A 13,274-nucleotide genomic window follows, 5' to 3' on the forward strand; every position below is an offset into this window, starting at 1 on the left:
TTGTAAAACATTACTGAAGCACATGAATGGAGAGATGGCCCATGTTCATGGATAGAAAAATTTAATATCATAAAATATCAATTATCAGCAATGAATCAATAGATTAAATATAACACTAACAAAATCCCACTTGAGTTTTTTTCATATTGAGGTTAAAATAAGTTGATTGTAAAATTTATATGGAAGAACAAAAATTCGATAATAACCAAGAAACTTTTCAGAGTTGAATGTTACTTCCCTTGCCCAATATATATACGTATTATAAAGCTTAGTAATTATACTCTGTGTGTGTGTATTAAAAAGGAACAAAACTTAACCAATGGAAGAGAAAAGATAGCCCATAACAAATGACTCATATATGCAATTTTGATTTATAACAGATTTGGGGAAAGAAGTAACTAAAATGAACCAGTAAAAATTGATTCTCCACAAGAAAAAAATATATGTAAATGGACCTCGATCACCACTTTATACCACACATATACCACATGATATATATAGGGTATGTATGATAACATGAACAAAAAGAAAAGCAAGAGAATGACAAACAAAAAGTGCAAATGAAGTTTACTTCTGAGGGTAGGTAGGGGAATGGGAGAGGTGCAGTGTAGACTGAAATACATTATTGGGGATATTCTAGTTTGGACTGGGTTCATGGATGTTTAATTTTAGTGTAAATAAACAAGCAAGCCAAATAGATATAAACGAGTATTGAGCTCAAGAATCAAAGATTAATCAAATTAATCAAATGATAAATCCCATTCTGTGCACCTAAAGTCCAATTCTGAAGAATATGGATGTTATATGTTTGAATTAACTGCAAGTCAATAATGGGAAGGGATTAGATGTTAGATCAACCATATGTGTGAACTATGTTAACATTTCTTCATTATTTCTTTCATTTTTATTCATCTGATCTCCTTATCCTCTGAATTTTTAACATCACATAGCTTTTATTAGTTCTACTAATGCACCAGTCTAAAACTTCCTTTCCTTCATCATATCCACAGCTCACTAGTAGCTAGAAATCTTAATTATTTTCCCTTTTTTTATAGAGCTTAAAAAATAATACAGTACATTTAAAACACATGCAGTAATTCAGCATTTGGGGTAAGCATGGAATGGAAGCCAGCACCTATGAGCTCTGGCATGTCCTGGCTGTAATATCCCAGCATCATTACATCTGAGGGATGATAAAGGACACTGGTGGAAATTGGGTAGAAATTCTAATCCCAAAACCCTGCAGTCAGGGCTCCCATCACCATGGTGCTGGTCTGCCATCATCTCCACCAGGAACCTTCTGTAGGGTGGTTACCCTAGACACTGGATTTATTCATAAGATTCTCTCAGACAATAATCATCATCTTGAGAAGTCTTCTCAAGAACTTCAACGTTCTAAAAAGAAGCTATTGTACTTTATATTTGTATGTTTTGAATGCAATAAATTATTCATTCAATAGATTTTAATTGTGCTAATATTGAAATTTTCCATTTCAAGCAAAAAGTGACTTGGTTCGACTCTCAGATACAATTGGCCTTATGCGTTCCTAATGGAGGTGACCCAGGTCTGTATTCTCGTTCTTTCTGTCTGGGCACTGTCATTCTACAGCCCTGGGCAGAGTCAGAAAACTAGTTGGCAGAGCTGCTCATGGGGATTTTTAGGCTGAGTATCTCATAACTCTGCCCATCACTCTCCCTCACCTGAAGGTGGCACCTGGGGATGGAAGCATAAGCCTAAGTGAAAAGAGGGAGTGAAAATGATTATTTGTAATGTTGCCAGCAACAGATGAACTAATGAAGTCTTCCTCCAAACCTCTCCTGGTTCCCTTCCTTGTGATCTCTATTGTATCTTTATACAAATAGGGCAATGAAGCAACATTAGCAAAGTCTTAATTTGGCCAAATGGATCAAACACACAAGCTGACTCAACAATCCTTTTCTCTCCTCCCAAACGCACTGGGTGGCTGCAAACCAGCATTGCCAGATGTGTATCTATTTCCTAGTTTGACACCAGGGAATTGCCTGGTAAATAGTATCTTATCACTCTTGTTCATTTTACATTATATAACATTATCTAAAGCTAACGAAATTGAAAAAAATATGAAGGCCAATAGCACTGTCCATTTGGCAGAATTTTAGTGCTAGAGAGTGGTAACTTGTGTCAAAATATGACTTTAATTAAACTATCTATGCTTCTCCATCTTTTTTATAAGTAACCCAAAGCTATATTCATACTTATCACATAAATAGAAAAACATCCCCTGTTCTTTCATACCCAGGTTTAAAGGTTCTAGTACTCATTTCGTTGTCAGCCTGAAATACACCTACAGGGGACCTTGACAAGGAAAACCCTGTGTGCTGCACGTGTAACAATAAAAATGACCTACATTTGTTTTGGGTGTGACATGTGCCCAGCTCTGTGCTAAATGTCCACAGGATCCATCTTACTTAGTTCCCAAAAGATCTCCCCGAGCCTAGTTGTGTTATTCATTTTAGTCCACAGCAGATAAACTAATTTGTCAGGAAAACTAAATGGCAACATTGAGACCAGATCCAGGTCTAGTGACAGTTTTATGCTCTTAACAAGAGGCTACACAATGGGAATGGCAGCAGCTAAGGAAAAATGCATCTACCCCCTAAACTATCCATGTTAGTTAAGCACCTGTGATCTGGTTAGCGCTGTATTAAATATGGGGGTGCTAAGTTTCTTCCCTGAAAGAACTAACAATTAGTTGAGGAGACAAGACGAACTGACAAAACTATTCTGCACGTCAGATGACAGTCATGGAGTGGGTAAATTATTTCATGTAACAAATGAGCTTTGTAGGCATCAGAGGCAGCAACCAATACAGATAGGAATGCACAGCACAGGCTGGCCTGTTTAAGCTCAGGAAGGAGAGCTTGAACTTGGATAAGCAGCGCGGGGAGGGGCAGGCTTCGAGGAGAGGGGAAGCACTGGAGGAAACAGCAAAGCTAGAAGGGATCAGATGCAGACACTCTGATCTCACGGCATCCAGGCTAACAGACCACCCTAGTATGGACAGGTAAATGGCAGCGTGTCAAAGATGAGCTGTTTCTGGAAGGAATGTCACCCAGAGGGATGCCCATCCCAGTGCGGGCCCCAGTAGGCACTCCGTGAATATCAGTGAGGGAAGACTGAGTGAAGTCCAGTGGATCGTACTGATGTCGACATCGAGTTATAGAAGGAACTAGGGTACCCGTGGATTTTGCACAAGCTCCTAGCCCTGAGTGTCCCATCACTAGCAATTCCTGAACAAACAGATCGAAGTAATTAATAGAACCATAAGACGCCTTTACCAAAGTAACAGATCAGCTCTAACAGCATGATTATCTTTTAAATAGAATGTTTAAGTTAAAAAATACCAGTAAGTTTCACACAGAGCTCAACAGGAATGGATTTTACAGGCCACGGTATTCATGCCGGGGACTTGGCCAATGGAAGCAAAGTTACAAATGCACCTGCTGCTTAACGGGAAACCCTGGGAATATTCAGCATAAAGGAAATAAATGAAGTCTACCCCAATGAGTTAATCGTGGGGAAGCATCCCTACAATTCTTTAACATTAAAAGAGAAAAAAATGGAAATGGAACCCCATCCACAGAATGAAGCTTGAGGACTTTCCTATCAGCATGAAATTTCAACAAGAAAACTGCTGCTGTGCTAGGACCAGAGCTGGGGATTCTAGATCTGCAGTGATCACCAGCCTAGTTCACCCAGGCAGAGTCAGACATCCAGCACCACAACTGTACCCTTAAAGACAAGAGCCACCGCCTTTGGGTTTCGGTTTCCTCCTCTGTAGCATGAGCGCCCTTCCAGCTCTAATACTATGCGACTACGTGTTTTTCACAGCAACAATGAAAATGCAACTACAGAAGACCCAGTAATGACAACAGTTCCTGAGGGCATACTCTGTGCCAGGCATTCTTCTAAGTGCTTCACGGGTACTGACTGGGACCATCACCTTAGAAGGCAGGTACCATTTCATTTTACAAACAAGAAAACTGGGGCATAGAGAACTTGAACAATTTGCCCAAGGTCACAGAGATGGAAAGGGACAAAGTCAAAATGCCAACACACATAGATGCTCTTAACCATTACACTCTGCCTTTTTTAAATGGAGAAGGCAAGGTACCATGCCTATATTTAATTATGCACTTTAATATCCAAAGGATGCTTCCAAATCCTTTCTTGCTAGGCCTCTAAACTGCAACCATCTTTCCTGCAGAAAACTACAGTTTTTCGTTGTCGTTTGTTTATACCACAGTTAAATCATAATTAAAGTGACTTATTGAATTACTGGTTGCAAATCACAAACACCTGCCAAGTAAGATTCTCCTGCATGTATAGAGAAATTCACAGAAAGACGGATCTTTAGCTACCTCCACTCCAGTTCCTAAAAGCATGCACTAGCCCTCCACCCCCAGAATTAAGAGACTAGAGAAAGTATGCAGAGAATTGCCTGCTCCTTAGAGGAGATGTCAGACATATTTATCTGCCTTCTCCAGCCTTCCACTCCCCAAGAAAAGACTTCTCCCCATTGATCCTTCCACCCACTAGGGGCGCTGAAATAATGTCTGGAATAATAAAGCCAATTTGCCTCTACAATGACTGGATTCACTTATTCATTTTGGAAAAATTAGGATTCTTTCTCCATGTATAGAGAAAAGAAACACTCATATATATACCCCTAGAAAAAACACCTGATGCTGGAAAACTGATTTGTAATTAAGTACTTACGGTCATTGTTTGAAAGATCTAGCACACCGAATCACAGTAAAAGCAAGAAGGTAGATCTTATTCTGTCAAAATCATACATATTACATATTTAATATTGATAAAAGTATATACTCATTTGGATATTATTAGCAAACTAAAAAAAAAACAGGCAAAAAAAAAACAGAAAAAAAGTATTTTATAGCAATATCTGACTATTTAAAATTTATGGGAATGAAATTTTTCCATTCCAGTTGAAATATTGACCATCCCTAATGAAAAATTTTAACCAAAACAAATCTGGCTGGAGCTAGCTGGTATTTGAGAAACTGAAAACTTTATGTCAGCCTTTCCTAACCACGACGGGAAAATTTTGAGAAAAGTTGGCTGATTTTGGACATAATAAATGAGAGAGGATTTGATTCTAAGAAGAGGTTTTCATGCATTTAGTAAGAAGAACCAGTCCTGGAAAATGAAGCCACCTCATAAGACTTAGAACTTAAAGTTTGGTCTTATTAGTTCCAAGTTTTCTCATGCCAGAGGGTAATTTAATTGTGTTCACCATGCCCAGTACTATCATCAAAAACTTCCATCATAAACAACAGAAAATACTTTTCATATTATTAAACAAGATATTAAAATTCAAGACATACTATCATATGTGCTATTTGCTTTGTCTTGATATTTCTTTTTTTTTTTTAGAGTTTTCTTTTTTTTTTAATTAATTTATTTATTTTTGGCTGTGTTGGGTCTTCGTTTCTGTGCGAGGGCTTTCTCCAGTTGCAGCGAACGGAGGCCACTCTTCATCACGGTGCGCGGGCCTCTCACTCTCACGGCCTCTCCCGTTGTGGAGCACAGGCTCCAGACGCGCAGGCTCAGTAGTTGTGGCTCACGGGCTTAGTTGCTCCGCGGCATGTGGGATCCTCCCAGACCAGGGCCCGAACCCGCGTCCCCTGCATTGGCAGGCAGACTCCCAACCTCTGCACCACCAGGGAAGCCCTTGTCTTGATATTTCTTAACAAATATGGGATTAAACCTATTTAATCACTTTTTATGTAGAAAATAGTTGAGCAAGATAGTAAAGTTTCAATTCAGAATTTACTTATTAAAATATAATAAAAATACTTTGCAGATTACCTTATCTTCATGATCAGTGATGCAGACGCATAGATTGACCATAGATTGAAATTAAGTGAAAGCAGATTGTGAATAATGCCAATTAGGGAAATAGTAGGTCAAGACGAAGCTTACTTTTTTTCTTTTTAAGAGATATTTCAAGTCACTTCACACAAAGGCAATTACACATACCAAAAAATCACTATGTACTTAGATACTATCAGGATCATCTTGTGATCCAAATGTTCTAGAAAACTATGGATATGCATTAAGAAAGTTACCAGACCTTTTCTACTACAAGAACTGATGGAAGTCTAGTGGAAATCAAAATCAGGCAGATTCATGGGAAGAAGAATCTGTCCAAGATTTCAGGCAGCAAAAACAGATCTTCCGAGCTCCCGAACTACATCAGAGCCTAGCGATTCTAGTAAAGCACTCGAAGGTGGAAATCTGGGCGGGGCCCAGGCAGCTATTTCTGTCTCCCAGTGTAGATCTCTGGGAAGCCAAGCTCTGGTCAGTCTGAGAAATGAATTCACCCCACTCTGTGTGCACGTGACTCCATGTCAACTCTGTCCCAGCTTCCAATGCTCTGAACCTAGCCACTTTGACTACATGGATGGAGAACATTTTTCGTAAAGTGGAACCGCTGTTTATGCTATTACTGAAAGCAAACTAGAAATGAGCTGTCCAGATCTCAGAACTGTGCCAGTACTTCCTAAGGTCAAGTACCAGAGGACAGTGCCCAGTCCTCCCATGCATTTCCCAATGCCAGGCCCAGTAGCCCCAGTGCCCACTTGAAGGTAGCCTTTCCACCAGACGACGTCACCCTTCCTGATTCTGGAACATTCCTGCACAGCTCATCACCTAGAAGGATTTACAAAGTAGTCAGAGCATGGTTTAGGTAGAGAGCCAAGGACAGGATCCGTTCCACCATCTCTGGACCTCACCCTGGGCTACAGCCATGTCATGGGAAGTGCCTGCTTTGTACTTAAAGTGATTTAGCTGAATGCCAGGAGAGTGTGGGAATGACTGATTTATCAAGAAAAGTAAAGATGCCTGAATAAGCTTTTAAAAAAGATACCACTCCAGCATCTGCACCACGTGAAATGGAACATAAAGGAACTGGGTAAAGAAACACGATGATCAAAGACAAATTAGAGAAGGGAGCTTTCAGCTGACTGTGCTGAATCCCTGACGGCCCATTCAAGAACATCTACGTAGATCAAGGTTTAAGAAGTTAGAGATCTGTATGATAGCAAACAAAGTGGTGTGTGTAGGGGAGCATGAACTTCACATTTGTCTTTAAATATATTAATGGTGCTATAAATAGGCCATCACCTGCTCCTTCTTTTCCATTTGGAAGAGAACCAGCCAGAACGGGTTTGAATTACAGATTCAACAGAATCACAAGTAGCAATGTTCTAGCTGCTTTTCCAGAGGAAAAGGGATGTGTTTTCTTCCCTGCAAGCATGGAAATGAGAAGGAGATGCTTTTAGAGACCCTGCTTGCCAATGAGACTGAGCAGAAGTCTCTCGTCGTGTCCTCTTTGGCCCTAAGAAGTGGTGAGAAGAGACAAAGATGCCATTCCAGGGAGCATTCCAGGCTGGTAACAAGGGTGTGAAGACTGCCGTGAACTCACACCCAGAATACAGAATTAAGGTGCTCTCTGCTCTATGTTGTATAATAAAAGACCCAGTTGTAATCGGTGGCATCGTGATGTTCTATTTACTTTCTAATTTTTATTCTTATCTCATTGAATTCCAGCAGAAGACAACACCTCTTGACTAGTGTGGGGAAAAAGAAAACTTCATTTTTTAAAGAACCCAGATGATAAGTTTTCCCATGCATAATATTTGAGCACCATCTGGCTCAGGATATGAAGAATAAATTGCCAAAAACCAAGGACAGCTATTTTGCACACGTGTTGAAATAAAGCAAACACCCACGCCTTTGCTCCGAGGACATGAATGTAGGTGTATGTCTATATTCTAAGCTAAAAAGACATCATTCGATGCAGACATCCCCAGATCAACCACTGACCAAAAATATCTCACTGATTAATCAATGCCTGGCACTCAATCTGCACACACATATCATAGGCGGTGCAAAAGTTTGAACCACACCAACAGAAAGATCAGTAACAGGAAGCTTACCGCCATCTACAGATTTCCCCTCACTGCTCACGGGAGTGAGCCATGGATTCCTACTCGAAAAATATAAATTGGCAAAATTGACATCAGCTGTGGAGTTGCATTACGCTCCCAGTGATGAAATCCAGTTTAATAACCTGTGCAAAACAGTAAACACGACTAACTACCTCTCTAGAAATAGGAAAGCAACGGTCCACGGATGCTTGTTACTTACACACTTGGAGGCTGAAGACTCACAACAGGTCAACACCCCATCTCGCCCTGTCTATGGGACTAAACCATACAGATTTAAAGGCAAATACGTAGAATAATATACTTGTTTTCATTCCTCCTCTCCATTCACCACTTTCCCGAGGCAGGCTTTTTAGAGAGTTAAATAACTAAAATGCCAGCTCAGGGGCTGGGCAGCGGCCTCGCGAAGAGGCGCGAGGCTGATTCCGAGGGACACAGACCTAGTGGAGCGGCTGTTGCGGCCAGCGGCGCCGAGTGAAAAGCACGGCGAGTTTGCCAGCGGGTGCGCAGAGGTGGGAAACGCACACCCGGGCCGTCCACCCGCTGCACACCCGGCAACTTTATTTTGGGCAGAACCTTCCTAGGAAACTTTTCTCTCGCCCCCAGTTCTCGCCCAACCCAGGTCGGCCGCGGGCAGGCAGGAGGGGCAGGGCGCCGCGGGCCGAGGGGTAGCCCCGGGCGGGACGCGGCTCGGCGGGTACCTCCCTGTCCTCTCGGGGCCCCGGGGCGCGCGGGCAGGTCCCACAGGGAGGCCACTCACCAGCCGGAGAGCGAAGAAGACGGCGAGCAGGGCGAGGCAGGCGCCCATGACGATGAGAAGCAGGAAGACGATGAGCGGGTGCTGCTGGCTCATGCGGTAGTACGACTCGTAGAGCCAGTCCCGGGACCGCTGCAGCCCGTCGCCGTCGCCGCCGCCGCCCGCCGCCGCCGCCGCCGCCGCCTCGGCGCGGTCCCGCAGGTAGCGGCGCCGCCGCATCGCCTCCTGCCACATCGGGGAGGTTCACGGGGCGCCCGCCGAGCGCGCCCGGCCGGGGCCGCGCCGCCCGCTCGGCCGCCGCCGCCCGCGTCCCAGCCCCGCGCTGCCTCGGCCGGCCGCGCTGCCGGCGCTCCGAGCTGCGCGCAGGGGCCTCCGGCGCGGGCGGAGCTCGGAGCCCCGGGCTGGGCGCGCTGACGCGCGGGCGGGGGCCGGGCGGCGGCCTCGGGGGCAGCTCCCGGCGGCGCCGCTACCGCCACCGCGCGGGAGGGGGCGGGTGCGACAGGGGGCGCTCGACCCGCCTCTGCCCGCACCCTGCGCGCCGCAGCCGGGCCTCCACCCACCGCCGCCCCCCGACGGCCAGGTCTCGCGCCGGGCACGGCGGGGGGCAGGCGCGCCCAGCCGCGTGCTGGGCGGGGAGAGGCGGGGCCCGCGGCCCAGCCCCGGGGGTCCCCCTCTTAGACCCTCCCACGATCAGCGCTGGCAAGGTCCACCTCCCCTCCGCTGTCTCAGCCTGGGGTCGGGCGGGGGCTCCCACCGTGCCCTGCGCGGTCCCCGAGCGCGGTCTGGGGGTTCCCGCTTCCTGCCGCCCTCACCTCCGACCTAGCTCAGAAGACTGCGGACGCTCCTAACTCCTCTCCACCCGCTCCAAGTGCGGCGGGGAGGGGCCGTCCCACCCTCCAGTCTCCCCAGGCTCTGAGTGGTGTGCGGGGGGTGGGTTGGACGGGGTGCTGCCTTGCTCCTCCCCACTTTCTCAGAGCGTAGCCGGGAGGAGACCTCCCATCCTTCGGTATCACCTGCTCGGAGGACCGCGGGGACTTCCTCTTCTTCACCCTCTGTGCGCTCGCAGGAGGGATTCCCCTCCGCTCCGCATCCCTTAATGGGTAGGGGGTTCCCACCCTCCTCTTCTTCAACTCAGCACAGCGGGTTTGGGGGCTCTCACGATCCTCCCCACTCTCTCAGAGGGCAGGGGGCTTCCCTGCGGGGGGCGGGAAGACGCTGGGACGCGGGGAGACCCCTTGGCCGAGAACAGCTCCAAATGCGCAATGGAGAAGCGAGGCGGACACCCGCCCGTGTGATTGAACGCTGCACCCCACCACGTCCTCGGGTAGGCCGCCTTACTTGCGCCCTGCAGTTTCAGCTTAAGTCACACTTTGGAGGTACCCGATAGGGCAAGGTTTTCCGTATCGGAGTTTAGAGGGAGCCCTCTGGTCGGTCCACGGCCCCCGCCGAGCCCCTGCTGTCCGGCAGGGATGGCAGCGAGGGCGCTACCGGGGAGAGCGGCTGGGCGCTGGTGCGGGCAGGGTCGGCTCTGGGATTCGCTTTCTCCACGCCACCTCGGGGGACTGGGCGCGGGGGCCGATGTCTGCAGGGGCAGCGTCCCCTCCCGACACGCCTGGGGGTTGAGCCCGCTGGCCCTCTCCCTGGGCAGTAGGGGAGCTCCTTGGTGCTCCACCCTTTTGGAGGGTCCCTCCTAGTCGAGAGTTGTCTGTACCCAAGCCCCGCAAATCCCACCTCCACCCGAAGCCTAAGGAGTCCGAGGCACCGCGATCCACCCCTCTCGGGCACCAGCACACGGCCGGGGCTTGTTCCTATGCACTTGTCTGTTCCAGTACCAGACCAGCGCAGGGGGCTCTGAGCCCTGGCACCGCCTAACACTTGGGAAACCTTCCCGAACTGTCCCGCTGCCCGCTCTTGGCCCTCCTGTCCCCCTGCGGGACAGAGGCATGTGAGCTGGGTAGCTGCGTGCCCAGTGACGGCAGGACCCAGGCCACGAGGGGAGAGGGGCCTGGAGCCTTCTAGTGACTTTATTTTTAGCCGCAGTTAATGCCTGCTCTGCTCAGGGGGTGTAGACCAGAAAAGGGCACAGCTCTGCCACTGGCTGCCCGAGACCTTGGCCGGTGGGTAAGGACGGGGGAGTAAAAAGGAAGCGTGTCCCGGACACTGGATCCTTGGCCAGGGATCCTGCCGGCCAGACTCCACCTGGTCCTGGGCCTTCCCTCCTGCCCTAGACCTGCAGTGGAGAAGAAATGGAAGGAGGCAACGCATGGGATAAGTCCCCTACCCCGAACGTGTCCTGGGGGTCCCACGGCCTCCTGCCCTCGCAGGAGATGGAACTCTTCTTTGTCGAGTTCCTGGTCTGCGCCCTCACCCCGCTTTGCCTGCCCACCCCTGGCGGTAGACGTAACCGCCCCCCACCCCCCCGGGGTAATTCAAATCTCAGCTTTACCCGCGGGTCCAGGCTCACCCATCAGGCTCAGTTCTCTCTTTTGGACTGGGGGATTTTAGGGTTTTGGTGGTTCTGAGAACAAGCTGCAAGACAGCGCTGATGAATCGGCTCTATGAATATCCCGAGACCAGCGTCTCCTAAGGAAGCCCGGGTGAGTGGGCAGTTGCGCAGCTGCTGTCGTGAGGATTCTCCCCTTCCTCCCGCTCTGCCCATGGTCTGTCTAGGTTGCACAGAGCTGCGCATTTCCAGTCTTTTCCTTTTGGAGCAACTTCCCCTCTCCAATTCTTGGTGCCTCTTCACCCTTTGTATTGATAAACGGCTGCCTTTACCCACTCAAAAAGGAAGAAAAAGTAAATAATCTGTAATTCAGGTTTATGGTTAAAAGTATTGAGAGACTCGTAAGAGAACAGTACGTGTTTAAGTATTTTCTCCTTCTCTCCAGTGGGGAAGTAACAACCAGTAACTATACCCTATATATATCCTCCACATGGTAAAGGGGTGTGACTGTAAGATTTCTAGGAGATTTTGTTAAACACAATGGCAGAATATAATTTAAAGAGACTCTGCATGAAGGGACTTTTGTCCTTGACCCTTATGACATTTTTTATCACTCATTCTTTCATTAATTCGTTCAATAAATATTTATTTTGTGCCTATCATATGCCAGATGTTCAAGGGGGAAGAAAAGGACCAAGCCTAGGACGCTTCTAGGAATTTCCAATGTACTTTGAAAAGTAAGGCTACAAAAAGCAAAACATGAGCAAAAATCAACATCCATCCCTAAGTCCCCCATATGATTTAAATTTCACCATCGTGGACAAAGGTCGTGGAATGAATATAGTATAATAATCAAGATATGTCAGGCTTCCCGAGATTATATTGGGTTTTTCATTTGTTTCAGTTTGGGGGCTTATTTTTATGAGGACCTCTTTATGTTTAATACAAAATATAAACCAATATAATCATTATAGTTATTCTATCAGCATTTTAGAATCAATTGCACCAATATACCTTTTTAAAAGTTCACAACAGTTTCTATTTTGAAGGCAAGAAAAACCACAACAAAATAATAACCCCCAAGCAGCATGAAGTGGAATGAAAAATGCCCTTTAGTACAAAGCCAGGAGCATGAAATCTAGACTCATGCAATTAAAGGGACCCCAAGGAGTCCATTTCCATGCCTTTGGGTAGCAAGGCTGCTATGCCGAGGGTAAGCCACGAAGAGCAGAGGGGTTTTCCCACAAATATACTCCATATCCATGTCCTTGCGACAAAATGCACAAAGAAACTTACTATGGAAGCTCTAACAGGCCTGAGAGACTTGCGGTGGGGCGGGGTGGGGGGTGGGGAAGGAAGAATAAGCATGAGAAAGGAGAATTCATTTTTCCTGCGACGCTAGAGGGCAGCCCTCCATCCTCAGAACCCAGAAGGCAGGGCAGGCCTCCTGGAAGCATGATTAGTGCTGTTGCACAGGGCCCCTTGCTTGGTTTAAGGTCCTGCTGTCGCCATGTTGAAATTCTTGATACCCATTTTTATTTTGCCCTGAGCCCTGCAAATTAGAGACCTGGGCCTGCCAGCTAGAGACACCAAACAGTCCTGGCATCTCTGCCTGCGTGCAGAGCCTAGGTTGTGCAAGCTTGAGTTCAAGCAGACAGACACGTCCACCCAGTGACTGCAGGCCACCTCTCCCCTCCTAATCTGATCATCTTTCACACACACGATCACACACCTGAGTGCTTATACATCTGTTAAGTAACTATGCTGCAGGACAGGTTTTGGAATCAGTGGCTTTTCCTTTAAAAATAACCCATCTTCTAGTTCCTATTCCAAATCCAGTTAGATTAGCTCACTCAATAAGGACGCTGTTGGGCTCTTCCCAATGTCACAGTGCTCTGATTGATTAAAGGCAAGGACAGACACAGACACGTGTCACCTCGGAGCATATTGTAGAGATGAGCGTGGAGCGTTTCCCTGTATATTCGTTTTTCTCTCTGGCAAATACATCACTAAAATTTATACAATAAAGTATGAACAGTATGTCAACAGATTCATTATCAC

At 47.0% G+C, this 13,274-nt stretch overlaps 1 protein-coding gene across 2 annotated transcripts in view; it reads right to left on the reverse strand.

The window, feature by feature from the left end:
- Positions 1-9,047, reverse strand: part of ADCY2 (adenylate cyclase 2) — a 436,230-nt gene extending 427,183 nt beyond the window's left edge. For both annotated transcript variants that reach the window (XM_082623793.1, XM_082623794.1), the window contains exon 1: positions 8,774-9,047. In XM_082623793.1, the coding sequence (XP_082479919.1) occupies positions 8,774-9,004 (231 nt within the window). In that variant the 5' untranslated portion in view covers positions 9,005-9,047. The remainder of the gene's footprint in view (positions 1-8,773) is intronic.
- Positions 9,048-13,274: the final 4,227 nt, after the last annotated feature.

This window comes from Mesoplodon mirus, assembly GCF_964341445.2.
Source record: "Mesoplodon mirus genome assembly, chromosome: 5".
NCBI lineage: Eukaryota > Metazoa > Chordata > Mammalia > Artiodactyla > Ziphiidae > Mesoplodon > Mesoplodon mirus.